A 22275-nucleotide genomic window follows, 5' to 3' on the forward strand; every position below is an offset into this window, starting at 1 on the left:
AATGGTTAGTATGTGTCACCGTCATTGAAATGGTACATGACTAACTTTACAGAACTAAAATGTGGCACAACAATAATATGTGTAGTAACTTCCCAGCTAATGTCATTCTTTTGATGTGTTATGTGAGTTTGGGGAGGTAAATTATAGGCAGCTGAAAATGTCTGTAAAACCTGAGATTTCAGTTTGACAGTTTATTAACAGCAATTAAAAACTGGGGCGCGATTTTTATCAGCAAATGGAGTTTTCTCATTTGTCATGGAACTGTAGATGGTCAGATGTTGGCTTAAAAGTTAAACCATGACTGTTCAATCATGATGTTTTAGAAACAGTCCCCTCAGTTTTCTGCCAACATGGATGACAAGTACTGGAGGTGAATTCATTAATCATTAGTTTGATTATTTACATCTGAGCTTTTCCTACTGTGATATGTCTTGATAAATATCTTCTGTGGAAAAGATCCTAGATCCTAGATGTTCCACATGCATGATTTGTGGCACACCTTAAGAGAACATGGCACTAATTAGTGTTATTAGTTTCATCTGTGCTTTTCCTGCTATGAAGTTTCGGGTGTGAGAAAGTTCTGTTAGTGTATAATAATATTTATTAATAACAGATGTGACAGTCATGAGGAGAATAGCAGACTCTCATCCAAAGAGAAATCTTTGCTTCAGTTTCAGAATGATCCTCTCCCCTCCTTTTTGGCAGGAGTTGCCTCAAAGATATTTTTTGTGTCCACAGCGTACGCACACACACACATTGTTTCCCTCAGGAGGTTCTATGGAATGTCCTTCCAAGAGTTTGACTCCCTAACAAGAAACAACAAGCGTCAAAGGCAATTCAAGACTCTTCTGTTTGCTGCTCTTCACTCGCCATGAAGGCAAGTAGATTTTACACTCAATAACAGGGAAATTACAAACACATTTTTCAGAACGTGTTGGTATGACTGATTCTATTATATTCTCTTCTCTTGTCCTCTCTTTTCACTTTTCTTTTGTCTTCTCTTCTTGTTTCTCTTCTGTTGTTCCCTTCCCTTCTCCTCTACTTTTGTCTTTTCTTCTTCTCTGCTTTCCTCTTGTCTTCTTCATTTCTTCAGAACACTACACAACTTGTTTTGGCAGTCTTGCCATGGCTGCTATCCCTGCTCACTCCCGAGGGGTAAATCTGTTTTTGCTTTACTGGTTTGACAATTAAAAGCACGCCATTATAAATGACACAAATACGCAATGATTATTTGGTTTCATTTGTTGAATAATTTGATCTAATTTTTATTTCCAAGGTTTTGTGACCAGAGAGTTCATTGCCAGTGGGGGCCTTATGGCGATTGGTCAGCGTGTGATGGCTGCACCAAATTACAGGTTAGAAGGTTTCATTGATCATTAAACATATTTAATTTTGTTTGACTAGTGCACTTCTCTATTTAGACAATGATTATCATAACTTTAAGTAGACAGAAGTGGAAGTAAAAATGGTGAATTATTTTTCTTATTTATCTTTGTTCTTTAAAATTGATGAAAATACTTTTATATTTATTTGCTTGTACAATTTATTTTTGTAATATTGTGGTATTTAACAGACAAGAAGCCGAGCCATGGCTGTCTACTCTCAGTTTGGAGGGAACCCCTGCGATGGAAAGCGGTCAGAGACCAGGTCCTGTGAAACCACACAAGGCTGCCCTCTAGAGGATGGATGTGGAGACAGGTTTCGCTGTCGATCGGGTTAGAAATAAAACTCTGTTCACTCCCATAATCATACAGAAGTAAAGAACAGTCACTGAGCTTTCTGTCTGTTGCTTGTTCCTTAGGCAAGTGTGTCAGCCAAACTCTGGTGTGTAACGGAGATCAGGACTGTGAGGAAGATGGACTCGATGAAAGTGTCTGTGGCACTGAAAAATACATCATATGTACAGAAACAGCTTTACCACCCAACATTGATCTGCTAGGACTCGGGTAAGTTACAAGGCCTATTGATGTTTGTGCACCAATACAAGCATATAAGAAGGTATCATATGCTTACCAGTGGGACACTTTTATTGCATCTATAGGTTTGATGTGGTGTCAGAGAAGTGGAGGGCCAGTGTCATCAACACAAAGAGCTTTGGGGGCCAGTGTCGCACTGTCTTCAGCGGTGTCCACAACACTCTCTACAGACTGCCCCTTAGTACTCTCCAGTACAGCTTTATGGTTGGTCATCCTCAAAATGCCTTCATCTGCAATACTTCTCTTGGTCACTTAAATACTGTAAAAGGTACCATGTGGAGTATTTTTTAAAAAATTTCATTGTAAACAGTTTTGTTTACTTTTAACATTTCTCAACATGATTAACATGTAACAATATTTTCTAACTCAGAAAACATTTCCATAGCTATCTTTAGTCTGTTGAATCCCGCATTGGCCACATCAACTTGCAGCCTTCTTCTTCTTTTGCTCTATTATTGTTGCATTCCTGCCATTTACACCACATTAACATCACCAAATGCTGACATGCATTACTGTCCTCTGCGGTCTGCAGAACTAAGCAAGCATTTTCTGCCATCTGCTATCTTTTTTGTTAAGATCTGGTTAATTTTTGGCAACTATGTAAGATTAAGTGAAGATTGTGGTTGAAACATTGCCGTCAATGAGAGAAACAAAGACAGGACTTGTCACTGGAGTTGCAATGTATTAAAGGATAATTTTAGTATTTTTAAAGCTGGGCACTATTTTCATATATTTCGGCAGGTACAAAAAGTTTTGGAATCTTGGCAGCAGATGGCTTCAGCCGGCACCCTTGAACCATGAATTCCTTTGGGGCAATTGTGCCTGTCAAAATTACATCCACAAAACATGCTTCTTTTTGCCACTGACAGGCTCAGGCTGTTATACCTCCTATGCAAGGTGTCTAACAACATCATGGAAAGGATCCCTACAAGTTACTCCTGGTGACACCCTTTGTTTTTCTGCTGGGATAAATGACCAAGTGAAGTACATTGCAGTGTAGTGTTTGTACTCCATTTCCACCCATTTCCAAGGTCACTTAGTAAACAGGCCCATCTGTCATTATTTTGGTAACCCGTTCCTCGGCTATGTTGTCTTGTCTTTGCGTTGTGTTCCTTGTTTCATTTATTCATTCCTTCCATTTGCTGTTTTACTTTGGTATTTTGCTCTCGTCTTTGGCCAATTTCCTTCCTGCTCTTTTGTTTTCCTGTGAGCTTGAATGCCTTACTTTTCCCTAATTGTTTTCACCTGAGCCTCATCAGTCACTCCCCTTTTGGTGTATATTAGTGAGTGTGTTTCTCCTTTTCAGTTGCAAATTTGTTAAACATGTTTCTGTGTTCTAGTGTTTGTTCTTCTATCCTGTGCATGTTTTTGGATTATTGACTTTAAAACATCCATTTTGGATTTTTTTGCTGATATTGGATTGATTTCACAGTTTTTGATCTCTGTCTGCCTAATCACCTCCATGTAAGTTTTCCCCCTATTGGAGTTTTGTTGATTAAATCTTAACTTAACTTAATTGCTCCATCCTCTTTTGTCTGCATTTGGGTACAAACTCCTGATTTCCTGCTACACCTTTTGGCAGTCATTGCGATGCCATCTCCAATCCTCTCCTTCCCAGTATGGTCGTAGCTTACTTGGGCCCCCTCTAATTCATGTGGTGGTATCTTTTTTCCCCTTGACTGATGCAAGTCTGTAAACTTCCTTCATTCTGGAGAACCACTTTTCTGCATAGCCTCTTGGAAAAGTGGGTCTGTCATCAGACCCAGGCTCTCTGCCCAATGGGGTATCAATAGCAAGCTGGAACAACTCATCAGCAGAAAGGCAGAACAATCTCTTCTTAACAGTCCAAACCGTCTTCTTTCTCTCGTTGTCTGTCTGTCATTGCGAACACTCATCAGATGCACTCATCCCTCATAATCCCTCGCTCTGGCGGCAGTCAGATGCCCTGGATTCTTGCAGGCCCTTGCTTTGATGATGGTCCACAGGTTCAGAGATCAATGAATTAATGATATTCTCCAACACCAGGTGTCGCCAATCCCAGATAAGCGCCCACAAATCTGTTACAGGTCTCAAACTGAGAACCCATCCCACTCATTCACTTTAGGATCACTTTTTGTAAAGGAAGTTAGATGACATGTTTACTTAAGAATGTTGTCAGTGATTTACACACTTCACAGTGCGAGCCAGACCTCCAGAGATGGTCTGGTGAATCCAATCGCATTCTGATCGTAATGCGTCCTTCCAGCATTTATACTTTGCGTTAACAGGTGCTTTCCTAATTCAGACAAGATAAACAGATACAGATTGCATGTTTATTCCAGGTGTACAGAGGGTATAACAATGCTACTTCTCCCCATAGAGAGAGGATAGTAATTACACTCACAACTAAAAGAGGTAGCTTGTCGTCGTTCGTTTTAAGTGTTTTAACTAATGTTGATTGGTGAGGATAGTTTTGTGAGGAGTATGTAGGTCCTTTTGTGAATGCTGGAAAACTAGTTGTCAAGACATTACTCTACAGCAGTAGTGGTCAAAAACTTCGCAGGGTACCTTGAAGACTCAAGATCTCAGTTTAGTGCATTTTTTCTTACCACACATGTATTAATTTCAGTTGATCAGTATTTTTCTTAATTATGTGAAATACCTGACATTGCTAACACTGTTTTGTTCTCAGGTTAAAGCTCAGAATGACTTCAGTGACGAGATGTACACCAGTAGTTGGCACTATGCAAAGGATACTGTCAACAGACAGACGGTGTCCGGGACCACGACAGGATATCGAAACTATGACCATCATGAGGCAACTGACAGGAGTCAGGTATGTAGGAACTTGAAATTTTGTCACGGTATATTTAACAGCAACTCTGTGACTTTTTGATAAGGAAAATCATACTATAAAATGTATCTTACTTAGTGATTAATTTACTCCTTGCAGACAAAGAAGCTTCTGGTTTTAAAGAATGACATAGAAGTAGCGCAGTTCCAGAGCAACTCTCCTCAGTACCTTCCAATATCTGAGGAGTTGTGGAAGGCACTGGTCAAACTCCCCTCAGTCTACGACTACGCTGCCTACAGGAAGGTTTTGGAGAGGTTTGGAACACACTACTTGTCTGAGGGAACTCTTGGAGGCTCCTTGAAAATCGTCGGCAGGGTTGATATAGAAACTGAAAAATATATGTGTGAGTATTCATAAATCATCAACTTCATGGCAGGCGTAATTCAAAGAATAGTGTATCTACAGGCAGGCATTTTTATGATGGAACAGGTTGGTAACAAAGTCCCTTTTACCTCACATTCATGGTGATTCACATCATCGTATTTCTTCTAATGGTGGCTGGTAATTTTTAGAAGCATTATTTATAACTACCAGAGGCCTGAAAGTTTGAGGGCTCTATCTCTACATCCTTCTTCTGCTGTTTGTCAATCAACACGATGTCTGGTTGGTTAGCCATCACCAGTTTGTCAGTCTGGATCTTGAAGTCCCACAGGATCTTAGCTCGGTCATTCTCAACTACCTTAGGAGGTGTCTCCATTTTGACTTTGGGACTTCCAGCCTATACTCATGGCAGATGTTCCTGTACACTGTGTCAGCTACCTGGTTATGGCGTTCCATGTACACTGTTCCTGCCTGCATCTTATACCCTGCTGTTATGTGCTGTACTGTCTCAGGGGCATCCTTGCACAGTCTGTATCTGGGGTCCTGCCCTGTGTGGTCTATTTATCTTGTACTGGGTGCCTGTTCTTGTGCCGCCATGATTAGTGCTTCTGTGCTTTCCTTTAGTCCAGCCTTTTCTAGCCACTGGTAGAATATCTTAATTATTTTGTATTAATGTTTCCTGATGCATTAACAAATGAAAAGCGCATGAAACTTCTGGTTTTTTTTGTAAATTGTTTTTAAATGTAACATTCTGGCACTGACTTTTGTTTGTCTGTCGCTTTGACTTTCTGTTTTCTAGCTCTCGAAAGCTCGCAGTATAATGAATGTGAAAGGACTAAACGCTGGGTTTTTATTTTCCCCATCACCCATGTGGACTGCAGGAGTGGTCAACATAGAAAAACACTTTCCAGGGGTACAATTTTGATATTAATTCTACAAACATACCAGCCTATAAAAGCACTTTATTTTGAGAATCTTTCTGTCATCCATCATCTCTGCAAACCTTTTAAAAATAGGTTATACCAGGATAAATGAGAACAGAGTGGTTGTGGACGTGCAGGGAGGAGGCATCGAACATATAGCACCACTGGAGAACATGCAGGTCGCCGATCCAGACAAGAACTGGGAAATGTACTCAAACTGGGCAGAGTCTGTTCGATCATTTCCAAAGGTCATAAAACAAAAGGTGAAAGTAAAATAATCTCTTTAAACTTTGAAAGTGTAAACTTAATGCATTTCAGTCAGTCAGTATTTGATAAGTGTCATCATATCAAATACATCCTTCATTTTGACTCTCTTAAATCAACTCTTGTTTCGGCAGCTGAGGCCACTGTCAGAGCTGGTGAAGGAGGTTCAGTGTGCCGGAGTGAAGAAGCTCTACCTTCGCAGGGCCATAGAACAGTACCTTTCTGAGAGCGACCCCTGCCACTGCCAGCCATGCAGAAACAATGGTATTGTTCTCATGGATGGAAGTGAATGCAAATGCATCTGTAAGCCTGGCACATCAGGACTGGCCTGTGAGCAGGGAACCGAAGCGGAGGGTCAGCCCGGTGGGTGTTACATTTTAGACAGGTTCTTTTCTAATGCAGTCAGTTTGGTCTTCATGAAGATGGTTTGCTATGATTAATTAAAGGAATAACTTAAGATTTGGCGAAATATACTTACTTGCTTTCTTGCTGAGAGTTAGATGAGAAGCAGAAAACCACTGCATGTCTGTACAGTAGCCTAAAAAACTACTGCCAGCACTGAGTTATCTTATAGCATGTACACTGGAAACGGAGAAACGGCTAGCCTGGATCTGACCAAAGCTAAGAAATCCAAACAGCACCTCTTAAGCTCACTCATAAACATGTTATACAGAATTTTTTTTAATCCATACAAAACCGAAGAATAAAAATCACACATTGCAGTAACTTCCTTAGGTTTTTTTTAAACGACCATTGTTTTAAAGATTAAACAAAAAACAAATCACATGTTATTTAGAGATGTCAGTAGGTGGATTTTGGTACATTTAGACAGAGCCAGGATAGCTTTTTCTGTTTCCAGTTTATATGCAAAGCTAACAGGCTGCTGGCAGTAGCTTTATATTAAGGCTACAGAAATGAGAGTGGCATCAATTTTCAGATCTAACTCACAGCAACACACCGTAGCTGTTTCCCCCATGTTTCTCGGCTGGACACCAAGAGAAGCTGCCTATATGCTGACTATGGCATTATATTGAACAGCCACATCTGAGAGTGATATTAATATTAACTCTCAGCATGAAAGCAAAGAGGCCCATTTCCCAAATGTCACACTATTCTTTTGAATTAACTAAAAACTGGTGATAGACATATGTTTTTTTTTCCTGTCATGTCTAAGTATGTGTTGTATGGTGTATGCTCTAATAGTATTTTTGCTTTTAAGAGGCTGAATACAGTACCTAAGTACAGTAAGTAACTTTTTAATGGATAATATCACAGACTGTAATTTATACCTCATTTTTCCACTTGTCTTATGTTTTTGCTCATTAAGGAGTGATCCACGGCAGTTGGGCCTGCTGGTCAGCCTGGTCATCCTGCTCTGGGGGTCGAAGATCAAGAAGTCGTTCCTGCTCCAATCCCACACCTCAGAACGGAGGACAACACTGTATCGGAGAACCCACTGAGACAACTGACTGTGAAGACCATGACCTGAAATATTTAAAGTCAGAACAAAGTTTTTGCAGTATCAGTTTTTGTCACAGGCACTACCAGTCATTGCTATGACATTTCACACTGATTTTTATCAATCTACCATCATACAACATCCTATTTTTAACTGTTTTTCTATAGAACCATGGAGCCTCAGTGTTTTGACCAAACTCTGCCAGCAAGTCAGAAGTGTAGAACCCCGCCTGCTTTAATCAATGGCTATGTCCTGGTAAAGATGAAGCCAAACATTGTGAAATTATTGCAAACATTTAATATTTGTATTGTCACAGTAATTGCAAGATTTTCCAGTATTACCCAGAACGCCTGTTATTCCTCATATGATTGACTTTGTCTCCACATCAGTCAGCCTAATTTCCCAAAGAATACACACCCAGAGTTTGATATGGAGAAATTATGTAATTTGGTAAACCCAATAATGTGGCCTCAAAACTACATTTGAGACCCAACTTGGAAAAACAGGCACAAAATGTGGTAAATGTTTTTTGTGTGTGCGTTCCATAGACAATCGATATTTACATTCAAAGCCTTAAAAAGGTATTTTGCATTACAGGGGCTATGAAATTAATCAATGTGTCTCCTGTAAAATGAAATGAGCTTGGCACAATGGCATTGGGTCACATTTGTTATTCATATTTCAGTATTTCTAATTCCGTTCCTTTTTAGGAGGTTTCTGTACTAAGGCCAGAACTGAAAAATGGAACTTAAACACCTTTTTGTCACGACATGCTCCACAGGACCCAAAAGACATTTACCTCGTGGGTAGTAGGGTTGAGTACAGCTGCACTGAAGGTTACCATCTTACTGGTCACAGCTCCATAGAATGCACTGCTGGCCAAACCTGGTCTGGCCGCCCTGGACTGTGCACAGGTGAGTACCCTAAAACCAAAGATTTTAGAGAAACATTTACAATCTCAATGAATTACAGTGTGATTTTTTTTGTTGTTGTTGTTTTTTTTTTCTCCCAGTCTCAAGGTGCCAGATTAACTCCTTCGCTGAGGATGTCATAGCCTCTCCTTTAAAGGTGGCCTATGACATAGGGGAGACAATCACCTTGTCCTGTCCAGCGGGTAGACACCTACTAGGAGAAGCAACGATCATGTGTGACCCCAGTCTACAATTTTCACCAGACCCAGCGGACATCAAATGCGGCCCAGGTAAACTTCAGGGTTCCTATAAATAATCTAACGGACAACATCAAACTGCAGTGTGACAAGATGTGACTGTAGTATATTGTGCCCTACTTTTCATTTAATCTCATGCTTTGCTTTTCTGTATGATATATTTTTATCATTGCATGCAAAGGGCATTAATCAGTTAGCATTGTGCAAGAATGATTTCTATGTATCCCACAGTCACCACGCAACAGGAACCCACCTCTATTTCGGTGCAGTGTAAACCGTGGGAGAAGTCTTCCAGAGGAAAATGTGTTTGCAAAATGCCTTTTGAGTGCAGGTATGTTAACTCTGCTAATCATCAGGGTTTTTTTCATGTGACTTTTTGTGATTCTCTTGTTGTTGTGGTTACTGTGTTTGAGCATGATTGTTGTTTTTTTTTTTGTCACCAGTTCATCTTTGGAGATGTGCGCCACTAGTCCTGGGAGTAAAAAATCACTCCTTCTGAATGTGTGCAAAATGCACGCACTGCAGTGTATGGGGAAGAACCACGTGATAGCAGAAGACAGCACCTGCAGGTGGCCAGAGCGCGACACAACAGGCTGCACCAGTTGTCACATGTGGGAGACCTGTGACGGTAAGAACATCCAAGGTTACAAAAAATCCATAAACGTGCGGTATTTGCTATTTGTTGCGATCTTATTTGTTGCCACACTGTTCTTTCAGATCAAACCAACACGTGTCTCTGTAAGGATTCTGCAGATTGCTTGACCCCAGGATTAAATGTGTGTGTCCGCGTTGGGGTGAATGCGACTGCAGACATTCAGACCATGAGCGAGTGTGAAGCCGGGCTACAGAGATGTAAAGGAGAAAAGGTGTCAGTTGTCAGTATCCTGCCTTGCGTTTCCTGAGGATGCTGGAAGAGATTTTGACCTTATGACCTTCTGTCTCCCCCTTCTGTCTTTACACTAATCTTCTGTAACAATTTCCTCCATATTTTTCCAGTGAATTAGTATTAAGTGTCACTGCTTCAACACATTTTAAAACTACAATGTTATGCATGTTAAAAATATAATGTAAAACTGTATTAGGACAGTAAATAGCAAAACACCAGCCATGTTGAATTTCTTTTCATTTTTGTTCCTTTTCTGATGGTATAATATACTGAGAGGCCCCCAAAACACAATTACATATAGATGTAATTATAACAGAGGGATTGGTATCCACAGACAAAATATATGCAGTGTTGCCTTTCCATCTAGTGTTTTGTTGCTCTCTCAACATGTTAAATACTGTTTGAGCTGCATGCATAGTATACTCTAACGAAGGTCTGAGTTTACAAAAAAATAGTTTCCTAAATGTCCCTCAAGATAATGTTTGAAAATCTGTGTTCTGGACTGATATGGTCTGTTTGAAAAGATGTCCTGTGCTTTCTAAACCAGACAGCGCTCAGCCTGCCAAGCAAACCCCTGCTGACAGCCTATTCCTGCCTCTGGCTCGCTGCCCTCTCACAGCGTGAGTGCATGTGTGGCTGAACATGCCTGTGAAACTGTTTGAAGATACCAGCTACTTAATGTCCCCTCATCACACCAAAATGTTTACTGTAGGCAGATGTGCTTCCCTCAGTTACACCATGTTGTACACAAAGGCTGGTGGGTGAGAGGAACATGCTTGACATGCTCGAGAGCTAGCACACGTTCGCACTCATGAAGTGGTTATACACACAAACTGACATGATTTTTGGGTGAGAGAATATTCAAGCATGTATGGGCAGGTTAGAGGTTATGAGCACTTAACCTCACTTATTCCAAAGAACTCAAAAAAAATATACAGTTGGAACAAAATAAAGGGGGAAAAACAGCACAAATAAGGTACTGGGCCACCAAAAGCTGCCAGAACAGCTTCAATGCACCTTAGCGTAGATTATTCAAGTTTCTGGAACTTTACTTGGAGGGTTGAACACCATTATTTTAGAAAAAAATTTCCCTTTTGATAATGTTATGATGGTGGTGAAGTGCGCTACCTGACACACCCAAATAGCTGCTCAATAGAGTTGAGATTCATTGACAGCAAGGCCATAGTATATGACTCATGTCACTTTCACCAAACAAGATCAGTTGTCTCTTTTGATGGGTGGGTGGGTGGGTGTGTGTGTGTGTGGAAGTGCCTACATTCTCCTATAACTTATTCAGGGTTTCCTTTTAATTTGTAGTCCTGTGAAAGTTTTTTTGGTCAGTCAGTGGGAGATGGCTCTTAAGAGGCTAATATGCTTTTATTAACTCTTGTGTGTTGCTGTCCTATGAAAATCATTTATCTCCAAAAAAGAAAGCTCTAATTTCAAATTTGTGATGATGCATTTTTAGGTAGTTCAGCTGGTTTTTAAATGGTTTATTTAGTGTAGTATCCAATATTTGTCCATTTGACTCATAATAGTTCAAAATAGCACTGTAGCAGCAGGACAGAGGGTCAGTGACCTTCTACAGGGAGAGCAGTGATTGGTGGTTATGTAGGGACTGAACCCTTCTATAGAATTTGACCTCTAACCCCTTGTTTTGTTACTTCAGAATAGTACTGTACCCTTCTATGGGTTTGACCATTTATTTTGCAGACACAAACCCTTCTATGGTACCTAACAGATACCTACACATATCCTATATAAGCTATGTTTGATGTACAGAGAGACAGAGTGGCCATCGGGCTGGGTCACTCTCCAAGCTGCTGCAGAGCTTGTAATTGATGCTGAAACTCCTTTGATTTTGTTTCCTCTCAACACATCATCGCAGCATTATTGTTCGGACACCACATGTTCATCCATCCATTTTATAGTGCTATTGCTGTTGTGTGTGTGTGTGTGTGTGGGGGGGGGGGGGGTCGTATCCCTGCATGCACTGGGCATGTCACCACTTTGTCAAAGGACACACATTCATTACATTAATTTAACTAACCTGCATGTCAAAATAATAATAAATAGTATACTACAAATGTCCAATTTCTGAGTTGATGAGGATTTATGAAGTTTCAGCCACTGATAACTGCTTGCTGAGGAAACTTTCATCCCAGCAGCAAAAGTAGGTGACCAGCTGGATCCTGTCTGGCGGTATAATCTTTCTTTCCCGCCTATTTCTCCAACTCTCAGAAAATATAAACAAAAGCTGCTTGTTATGGACTTTATAAAAGATTATCTGGCTTTTCTCTCTCTCCCCTTCTGTATCTCCATGTATGTTTGTCCCCCCCAAACCCTCCCAGATAGAAGTGTTTACTCTACAAACAGGTTTAACAGTGGGACAATCCATAGCAGACCAGAAAAAGTACCAAAATAGCATACAGTAAATGTTGGGATGTTTCTTTCAAAAATATGAATTATTACATAATGGCCTTTATCAATCACTTAAAGAGTAATCAATCCATTCAATTAATTCAGTTTTACAGTTGGATTTGTACCAGATCCCAGACCACCCAAACGGATATCTCTTTTGATAGTTTGTCTCCGCCAAGTGGACATTTCAGTGGATTACATGCATGAAAATGACAGAGTAGCTTTTTCGTTTCAATAACAAAAGTTTTATTAACAATGTAAAATGACCTATATCAGCTTTGACTACTGTACCTTTACCATGCCCTAAACATTGACCCCTCTCATTAATTAACAAGACCCACGCCCTCTGTCTGCAATGACAGATACCCTTCCTGCTCATACCAACTAACAGATTATTTGCTAACCAACTCCAACTTTGAAAAGAATTCAGAGCGCATTGCGTAAAGATTATGTGTATATACAATTCTAATGTCTCAATTTATAGATAGATATTGTGTGCAAAGAAGTTTTATTTTTCGAGTATTGTATCATATATTTCCATTTTGAAGTTGGAAAGTTAAAGTTGGGTACAGGTTCTTGGTTTATGGAAGACTAAATTAAGTACATTAAGAAGGAAAAACAGCAAGAAACAAAAAACAGAGACTGTAATACACAACAAACTTACTCTGCACAAACCTGTCATCTCCGCTTAGACAAATGTATAACTTTGCCTTTGCAAGTGCCATCCTCAGATATTTGGATGGCGTCTATTAATAAGTTATCACATTATTTCTGACAAAAACGGACAATTAAATTCCCTTTTTTAACATGAATCCTTATTTCATTCACTCAGGTTCGTGGAAGTAATTGAACATTGACATTATTTCAAAGGACCTCTCATTCTCTTTTACATTGGACAAGCAGATATCTGACTTCAGTTACCAAAAAAAGGGAAAGTTTGTTGCAAAATATCTTAAAATATATGTTCATGACTTTTGTTTTCATCACATTGCAGTTACAATTCTCATTTGTATTACAAAATAAAATTATAAAATGGGCAGCCTTTAAAAAAAAGAGAAAGAGACAATTTATTTGAAAATGGCAGTAATAGATTGGTGGGAGACACAAGTGGTGAAGGACAGTGGGTAATGATGTCTTTGTTGCCGCCTCCTACCCACGAAGGTGGGGCCCTTAGCTGGTTACCAGGCAACAAAGCCCAAAGAACCGCCTCTTCCTCTGTCGGACCAGTGGGTAGGGAGTCAGGTTCAGCAAACTGCTGTCATCTGGGCACAAGAACACATGCAGACCACTGCCAAGTCAGACATTTTTGCCAATTTTAGCTATGACACAGTGTTTTTTCCAAGCCAACAAATCTTCTATACTTCTTGACTATAAAAAAGCTCCATCGGGTTGATGTGTGTGTGTGTAAGAGGGTGAAGGTAAAGAAAGTGTTCAGTTTCAATCTTACCTTGGTTCTTCAATGGTAAAGGCATTGTCTCCCTGAGTTTACTGAGAAGATTTTTCATCTCCCTCATATCCCTGCAATAACACAAATAAGGGCTTTTATGTAGTTTATCTTTAGCATCTATTGCTGTTGTATTACATCTGCAGACTCTCAAGCAAATAAATTTTTGCCATGTCATCTAAAAATATATCTTAAAATATACTGTAACTTAAAGCATGGTACTCTCTGTGACTACTAGATACCGTCTCAAGTAAAAACTGGATGTTGTAAAATTTTAATATGTGATTCTGTCATTTTATAAAATGTCTCAATTATCAAATATTCACGGGCATTACACTACATTAAATTTTTGTCTGCTCTGCCAAGTACAGTAATTAGATAGGCGTATAATATAGGATGGCATAGCTCTTTGTAACAGAAATATCTGGTCGTTTTCAGAGGCATGTCATTTAGTTTTCATAGGATGTCCTACTTGGGAGAAAAGGGGGATTTTCCTCAATGCACATACTGTCATGTCAATGATCAACTATTACATTATTAGTGAGGTTGAAAAAAGGAAAATTGGCTACATTTTAAGTGTCATTGTAATGTGACAAAAACTGACAAAAATACTTGCTCTTGCATACTTTGCATTGTTTCCTAACTCATGTGCTTTGACTAACAAAGATGAACAATTGTACAATTATTGACAACTAAATAAACAGAGAGAGAGCGAGAGAGAAGGACACAACATACATCACAACATAATTTTTGTCTACTTACCTTTCAATGTTTTCTATGTCATTGGCCACCAGCCAGTAGAGCTGAGGACAGTCAGTGGGGGAGGAAGAGGTGTCCTCCAGGATGGGGATGTCTGAGCTCTCTTCAGTCTTACTGTCGACCCCGTGAGGGCCGCAGTAATCCTTACCTGAAGAACACAGAGAGAAGCTAGCCTTAAACATGTCGTAGAAAGCTGTCATTGATAATTACATCTGTGCATATCATTTTCAAAGCATGTTTTACATATACTAGCACATGTGTCTACATAAAAGTTAAACGCTATGCCATGAGGCTTGTTTGTGCATTAACCTTTCCTGTGGAGCTGCAGGGAGCCCAGTAAGCAGACGGATTTAAGCATCTCAGTGATGTACATCTCCAGACAGCACTGCAGCTGAATGAAGAGCCTACAGATCTCAGGGTGGATCTCCCCGTCTTCTGGCCTGAAATGACATATAGTTTGAACACAGCAAGGTTATTGGCTAGTTGGAAATTGAGAAACTCTGCATACAATGACAAACTTTATGGATACAAATTAAAATTATAGTCCTGTTTTGGAAAAAGGTTTAACTTTTTTGTTACCAATAAAGGGGAAAATTCATAGATGTCAATCTATCAACTATATTTGTCTCGTGCTACAGTCACAGTAACTGTACACATTGATGGGGGATGGGTGGGTGGGGGGCATAGTTCCTTCCCTGCTTCTTCCCAAAAACCACTATCAGCTCTTTAGTCTTGTTGATCAAGTCTCCAATTTCCTTCAGGTAGGCCTTTTCACTGTTGTCTGTGATCAGGCCCACCACAGTCGTCAGCAAACTTGATGAGGGTGTTGGAGTCGAAATTGGCTTAACAGTCGTATGTGTACACGGAGTAAAGCAGGGCTCAAAACACAGCACTGGCGTGCTCCAGTGTTAAGAATTAGGGTGGAACAGGTGTGTCCGCCCACCTTCACCACCTGGGTTCTGCCCGCCAGGAAGTCAAGGATCAATGAACAGCAATCTCACATGGATCCCTTTCTTGTCCAGGTGAGATAGGATGGTGTAGATGACATGTGCCATGGTGTCTTCTGTTGATTGATTGGGATGGTAGACAAAAGCAGCCGGTGTAATCCTTGACCACAAAGCACTTCGTGATTATGAAAGTGAGTGCCACTGGGCGGTAGTCATTCGGGCAAGGAGGTCTTGTTTTCATGTTTGACGACCCGCCCACTGATACCGTCTGGTCCTGCTGCTTTCTTGATGTTCACATGCTTGAAAGCCCTCCTGACGTCATGCTCAGAAAAGGTGATAGGTGTGAGAGGTGCACACACCCATCCATTAACCACTGAATCAGCTGTTTTTACTTGTTGGCTGGCGATGGCCACAAATCTCCATGTCTCTGTGTACAGTTTAATGGAAGTTGACGGATGAGTCTAGCCTCATTGAGCTCAGTACTTGATGTATATGGGCTATCCTTAACCCTAAGAATGAATGAATGAATGAAATTTTATTATTGTGCCATGTGTATAGTTACGCCCAGCCTGCATGGGCTTACAAGACACCAAAATTAATATACAAAAAATTTATATACAAGATAGCCAGGTCCAGAGTGCCTTCTTTTCCAAGCCTTTGAAACAAAGTTTGCAAACTTAAATACATCATAGTTAAAAAGGCGTACTAGGTTTTGGTCATCAGCATACCAAAATATTTCAGGGATTTGTCACAAAATCCCAACTCTCAGCTGTGCAACCAAGGATCCCTGACTTCTAGATAAACGAGATGTAACATATAGTTTCGGACTAAAGTTCTGTTTGATATGCATGTATGTCCTTAACTGTGCCTTAAATAAAACCTTTTCAAACCATTTTTCTTCAAATTTCAATAACAGCTTATGTTTAAGCGAGTTAACATCCCAACTTAAATTATTCCTTTTGATATACAACATATCCACCTCCTCAAAAACAGAATAAATCTCCTTTACCCATGGAGACCTGTGAGCCTTGGTTGCAGCTCCACTCAAAAGACTGAGATCAATGTCCAGCATACAACTTCTAAAACTGCATGCAGTGATGTAAAAAAGGCAAAAAGCAAGACACTGTCCCAATCTGGTTAACCCCAAAAAAGCCCCTTTATATTTGTAATATTATTACTCGTCAAAGCTAAGCTTTGGGAAGGGAAAGGTACAGGACAGGACAGGACAGGACAAGGAGACTGAGACAAAAAGAAATTGAGAAGTTGATGGAGATGAGAGAGGAAGATCAGGTACTGCCCACTGTGCCCAGGACAGGATTAGCATTATGTCCCTGTGCTGTTCAACATAAATAAAAACGTGTTATCTCTGAGATTTGTATGTTCTTTGGTAATTACAGTGGAACCTATAGCAACAACACAAAAACATTGCATAATTATTGTGTAATTATATAGTATTACTGTATAAAAGGTCTATGTACAGATTGAGACTTTTAGAGAGATTTCTAGAACTCAAACACAAGGATCAAATAAAGAAGCTGTACATAATTTGACTTAATTATTTTTCATACACTTTGGCGAGAGACAAGTGAGGAAGAGGAAGGGACTGGTAGTGAATGCAGAGGGTGAGAGAGAGAGACAGTGTGAATTTCCCTTTACTTGAGCACCTCAATCAAACATCGTCAATTTTCATTTTTAGAAGTTTCGCGATCATTTTAGTCTCTTCTGTATTTCCAGATTGTAGTATGGGTCATTCATTGCAACATTTAACTGGATTCTCATGCTACTGTGCAGTATGTGAAGAATAAGAGATAATAAGACATCCAACATTTGTACAATCTTCACACATTTCAATTGTCTCTAACATTCTTTTATTTTGAATATTTCACATTTTAACAAATTAAAAAGAACATCCCTGGTAAAAAAAAAAAAAAAAAAAAGAGGACTAAGAGTTTTGCCTGCTTGTGATTATGTGCTTAAATCAATATGATCAATAACCTGGAGCACTAACGAACCAGGTGGTATCGATCATCTTGACCACAGAGGTTAAACAGCTGGGATTCCCTACCAGTCAGTCAAACTGAAGGAGCCTCTCGGATGAGAGGTGAAATTTCTTTGAGTACCTTCAACCAGTTAGTCCAGTTGCCCTTGATTTTAACCTTCCTAGGACAAACTGTGGAGTTTGCATTAATGATGAGTTGGCTGGCACTATCTGCAGTCAGACAGTCAAAATTGCTACGGACTGGATTTTGTTTGATTGTGTTAGCAGCGTCTCCATATTTTTTGTTAGTTTAACAGTCTGAGAAGTTGTGTTCAAACATGTCATGTGGGTACTTTTTTATTTTATTTACCCGGAGCTGATCACTAGCTTTTATGAGACACCACGATACCTTCACAACCAATCTGGTGTTCAAGGGGAAACTACAGCAGGTGATATTCATTGGGTGTTATTTCACATGGGAAACTGACAGCAATGAAAGGCGTGAAACTTGCACCTGGTGCAAATAATTCTCACACATGCTGATCATGCTGTTGCGTTCCCCTCTTCCAACTGCAAGCTTCTCCTTCCCATCCTTTTTTTGTCACAGTGCTGCCTTCTACAGCACTGTTGCTAAAGCACAGCTGTCATCAGTGCTGTCCTGCTTATCAGCTTTCCTCTAGCACATCGGAGAGGCCCGCATCAGTCAAACCATTCAGACACACTGGCTTTATTTGATTAAAGGGGAATGACCTGTGCTGGCTAATTCAAGCTGTGTCTCTAGTAGTGGAGACGGACATTGAAACAGCCTGGAGAGCAGGGGGTTATAAGTATGTGCTGGTGATGATTATGACAATGGTTTGATGCTGTTATCAGTGGGAACTTAGAGTCTGCTGCACCGTCTTTATGTCTATAGCAGCAGCAGCAGCAGTACATTTATGCACAGCACTATGGATAGTACTTGTTGTCTTGGAGAGACAAGTTTAACTGTATCTAGCGGTATAGTTACGTGCCATATATTGGCAAATAATAGTTCTGCACTGTAAACTGCACTGTTTATCCAATTATTTATATAAGATGTTCTTAAAGCCTTGTAATAAACAGATACCCCTGTTCAATGGATGTTGTATGATTCATGCCTGCGCATGACAGAAAACAAGCAGCAGACCCGTTCACTTGCTAACCGTGTGAGTGTGTCACGCACATGTGGTACAAAGCCTCCATACATTAAATAGATAGAGGCAGTCATGCATGTAACAGACAGTGAAATATGCGCAGTCTTAAATCACTGTAAGATAAAGCAAGTGGATTTATTATTGAGCCAGGAAATAGGTTACATAACAGAAGAGAGCACATTTCAAACATTCAATGATTTCACCTGGTCTTCAACACATGGGCTATAGTAAATCTGATGCTGTTATTGTTGCAACAGTGCCCGAGCTTTGGCAAGCAGCTAGCACTGCAGACATCCTCCAAACCTCTCTCACCACTGGCTTCAGTCAGTCCAATTGTTATTTAAGTAAGTTTCAGGGTGCCAAGTCAGCTGGCACCTCAGCCTCACCGAGGACCTTCAAATCCCAAGCCTCACTTTGCCCTTCTTCCACATGGCACCAATGTGGAGTAGATGTGCTCAATGGAGGGTGCAGGCCAGGTCTACAGACATGTCAGGCTTCTATCATCGCTGCCCCTCCTCCCCCATCGTAAACAAAAACATCTACCATAAATAAGCCAACAATATATTTTAGCATGAAAACATTCTCTAATTCAGCAAACTGTAAAACAACTTCTACCCCAATCACTTTGCATCAACTGTTTCATTATGGCATCATTTGATTTTGATATAGAAAAAAACCCAGATTCACGTTAACATTCTGCACTTTATAAAACAATAACATCCATTGTTTAAAGGAAACTCATATCCAAATGTTCAAATGATCATAACTGACACACACACACACACACAAAGGGCCACTCTCACAATACATTAAAAGCAACAATGCAAAAGTCATTGGCTCCACATTATTGATACTATTATCTCAGATATTCATCCTGTGGATGCATCCCACTTTATGCATTAACGTTTTAGACCTAGCTAATGGGAAGGGGTCATTTACAGTATGTTGTTGTGATTGCTTCCTGGTGAAGCTGTCCCGCCAGCAATTAAGAGACATCATGGTTTTGAAAAAGCTGATCTCATGTTCTGTTTTCCCCAAAACTCACACTTGGATGATTTCTTTGAAGTGCAGAGGAGTAGGCTTAAGTGTCTTACATGTGCCTAAAAATGGGGATGCTTATGCAAATAAGAGATGGTAAAATTAGCTACTTTACAACTTTAGGCGCAGCAGTGTTGCAGAGCAACCCCATTTGGTGCGGTTTACACTGTCAGAGCCACGGACCGCCAGGCACCCATGTTCAGCACCACGGACAGCGTCTGTGCCAACTCACCCCGATATCAACGAGAGACTGTGGTGTGCCGCCCTCGCCATTTCGCAGCCTTTAGTTCGGGTCTTCAGCATTTCAGCCCTTAAAGAAGGACAGTCCACAGTGATTTCGCCAATGGAGATGACCAGCTCACGGTACAGAGCCACAAGTGTATTGAATTCTTGGACGATCTGTGTGACAATGAGATGATAAAAAATACATAAAAATAAGTTATTCCCCGAATGACCTTGTCAAGTGAGCACCACACAAATATCAACAAAGACGTTTTGCTTGAATGTGGCTTCCTGCTCTGTTCATTTCAGTAGACTTGCCTTTTCCCTTGGCCTTCAACATGAAAACGTGTCGAGCAAGAAGGAAATGCTGAGCAGCACTATATCCAGCCATACTAGCCTATTCATTTGGGGAAACTACAGCAGGTACAGGTTTTTTTCTTTACTTTTTTCCACACTAGGGACAAATAATCTGCCAATGCAGGTGCATGGCGGTGTGCTACAATACAGATTGTATTTAAAAAATTGCAACCTTGCATATATGCGGCCACAAAAGCCCATTCATCTCTGAGAGAAACATGTGATTAAGCAAAAAAAGTGAAGCAATACCATTAAAATAGTCCGCAAAGTCAGAGTGCATGGTGAATAAATAGATTTTTTTTGTACTGACGGGGTCCCATTATGCTAAGTTTGGTTATTTGCACAACCTCAGAGCTTGAGATTTGGTGCACAAATAATAATTTTGTGCAACTCCTGCATAGCATCCTGCTGCACTCCTGTATGCGAACATCGAGGCTCCATGACGCTCACTGGTTTATGAAAGGGTGAAGCAGGACTATACATGATCATTCCTGCCAGCATCTGTCAAAACACGGGACCTAGGCTATGCGCCACGATCACGAACACCTTAGTGGATAATCTTCCAATTCAGGCAATTTTGAAATTAGCCTAAATCACAAGCAGCTTCACCAGCAGCTTTCCACACTCCAAATGCAAATCACACAGTCAATCTGCACGCCGAGATGATCTGTTTGGCTTCACTGCCGACAAAGCAATGCAAATGCATATAGCTATTTTTAGACTCCCAGACCGGTCCTTTTTTTGCAGCTATTAACAGCTGTCGCCGGTGCATCCTGCATGCACGGGTTAGTCGATCGTCCTAGAACAAAGAAAGGTTGGGATAATAACACACTCTTTATCAGAGGCACCATGCAGGCATTGACGTGTCGCAAACCTACCATTCTGCAGTCGGCCACGGCGCGCTGGGCTTTGCGGGTACTTTCGGTGCTCTCCCTCCTCTGTGGGTCTCGGGGAGGAGGCTTGCCAATCTGGAAGATGTTCCCGGCAGATCTGGGGCGGTTTTTGCGCCCATTCGATGCAGAACTCATGCATACACATCCACTAATAAAACAACCCTAATACAGAACGGTTTTGTCTTATTCTCCCCGCCAAACTCCACCACTTTATCTCTTCCTGTCTCACCACTCTGCACCTTACTGTTCACCTTATTCTCTCCTGCTTTTACGCTCAATTCACCTTCGCCAACTATTGGCAAGGCTGAACCTCGATTATTGTTATTGCTCGGTCTACCTCTCACGTTCCTCCCCTCTAGTGTGGGAGATGGACCAAATGTTTTCCCAGACGAGCCTCAGAGTGCAGGAAAAGTACCGGATGAGCGCCTGCGACTCCTCTCCGCATTGCCTTGACTGCGACGGGGCGCAAGTCACCTTCACTCCAGAAGCACACGGTTCACAGTGAAGACTTTACACCCGACCTGGAGTCCAGCTAGCTGAGGTGTCTTCTCTGACGCACAGATGTCGGAAGGAGACGATCGTATTCACGGATATTCTCCAGATGCAACCATTTTTTATGATTGCGCGTTTCCATTAAGCACCAATAAGACGGACGATAACGATATTTTCTTAACTGCACAACCTCCTTATAGAAACGAAATAACGCTGCCAATGTCCCTGCTGACAATTTCCTAGCGCACAGGTGACACTTTAAGCCTCTGTGCCGGAGAAGACCTGAACCTTCAGGAAAAACTTAATTCCCGATCTCGCGGTCTCAGTTCGTCTCCCAGTGGCTGTTTCTTCGAGTCTTTCGAGCTCGTCGGGCGGGCCTATCTCTAACCTTGGAGAGACAGTAGAAGGCGAGCAGTTGCTACAGGCCTGACGTGGCTGTGTGGTTGGCAACACTGCGCACCCAAAGGACGGGAATACTAATAGGGCCCATCAAGTCAGACCCCCGCCCTGAGCTGTATGAGCTCCTAAACGTGTAAAATTCAGGCTGCTGGCCACTTTGCCTCCAGTAAGGAAGTAGGCCACTATAAAATTAATTTAACATTCTTGTTAAGACTTAATGTGGGCCAATTTAAACTTTAGATTGAAAAACCACTTTAAATAGACCATATTGTACAAATGGCAAAGGTATAATATGTATGTGCAGGCCCATTTAATTAGGACTA

The 22275-nt window shown here is 40.8% G+C and overlaps 2 protein-coding genes across 2 annotated transcripts; one reads left to right on the top strand and one right to left on the bottom strand.

The window, feature by feature from the left end:
• The first annotated feature begins 738 nt into the window (after positions 1–738).
• On the top strand, positions 739–10050 carry c7a (complement component 7a). Its single transcript, XM_046034591.1, has 18 exons — positions 739–877; positions 1094–1155; positions 1277–1355; positions 1574–1715; positions 1802–1946; positions 2042–2180; positions 4648–4791; positions 4909–5152; positions 5930–6043; positions 6147–6316; positions 6452–6680; positions 7645–7816; positions 7944–8031; positions 8558–8690; positions 8789–8977; positions 9176–9275; positions 9388–9572; positions 9662–10050. The coding sequence occupies exons 1-18, from the start codon at positions 872–874 to the stop codon at positions 9844–9846; spliced, it is 2526 nt and encodes an 841-aa protein (XP_045890547.1). The 5' UTR covers positions 739–871; the 3' UTR covers positions 9847–10050.
• Positions 10051–13286: 3236 nt separating this feature from the next.
• rgs7bpa (regulator of G protein signaling 7 binding protein a) lies at positions 13287–21833 on the bottom strand. Its single transcript, XM_046036111.1, has 6 exons — positions 21047–21833; positions 19822–19988; positions 14764–14894; positions 14458–14602; positions 13699–13769; positions 13287–13513 (listed from the first exon to the last, which is right to left on the bottom strand). Exons 1-6 carry the CDS (start codon positions 21194–21196, stop codon positions 13422–13424), a joined length of 756 nt encoding a protein of 251 aa, XP_045892067.1. The 5' UTR covers positions 21197–21833; the 3' UTR covers positions 13287–13421.
• Positions 21834–22275: the final 442 nt, after the last annotated feature.

This window comes from Micropterus dolomieu, linkage group LG21 (assembly GCF_021292245.1).
Source record: "Micropterus dolomieu isolate WLL.071019.BEF.003 ecotype Adirondacks linkage group LG21, ASM2129224v1, whole genome shotgun sequence".
Lineage (NCBI taxonomy): Eukaryota > Metazoa > Chordata > Actinopteri > Centrarchiformes > Centrarchidae > Micropterus > Micropterus dolomieu.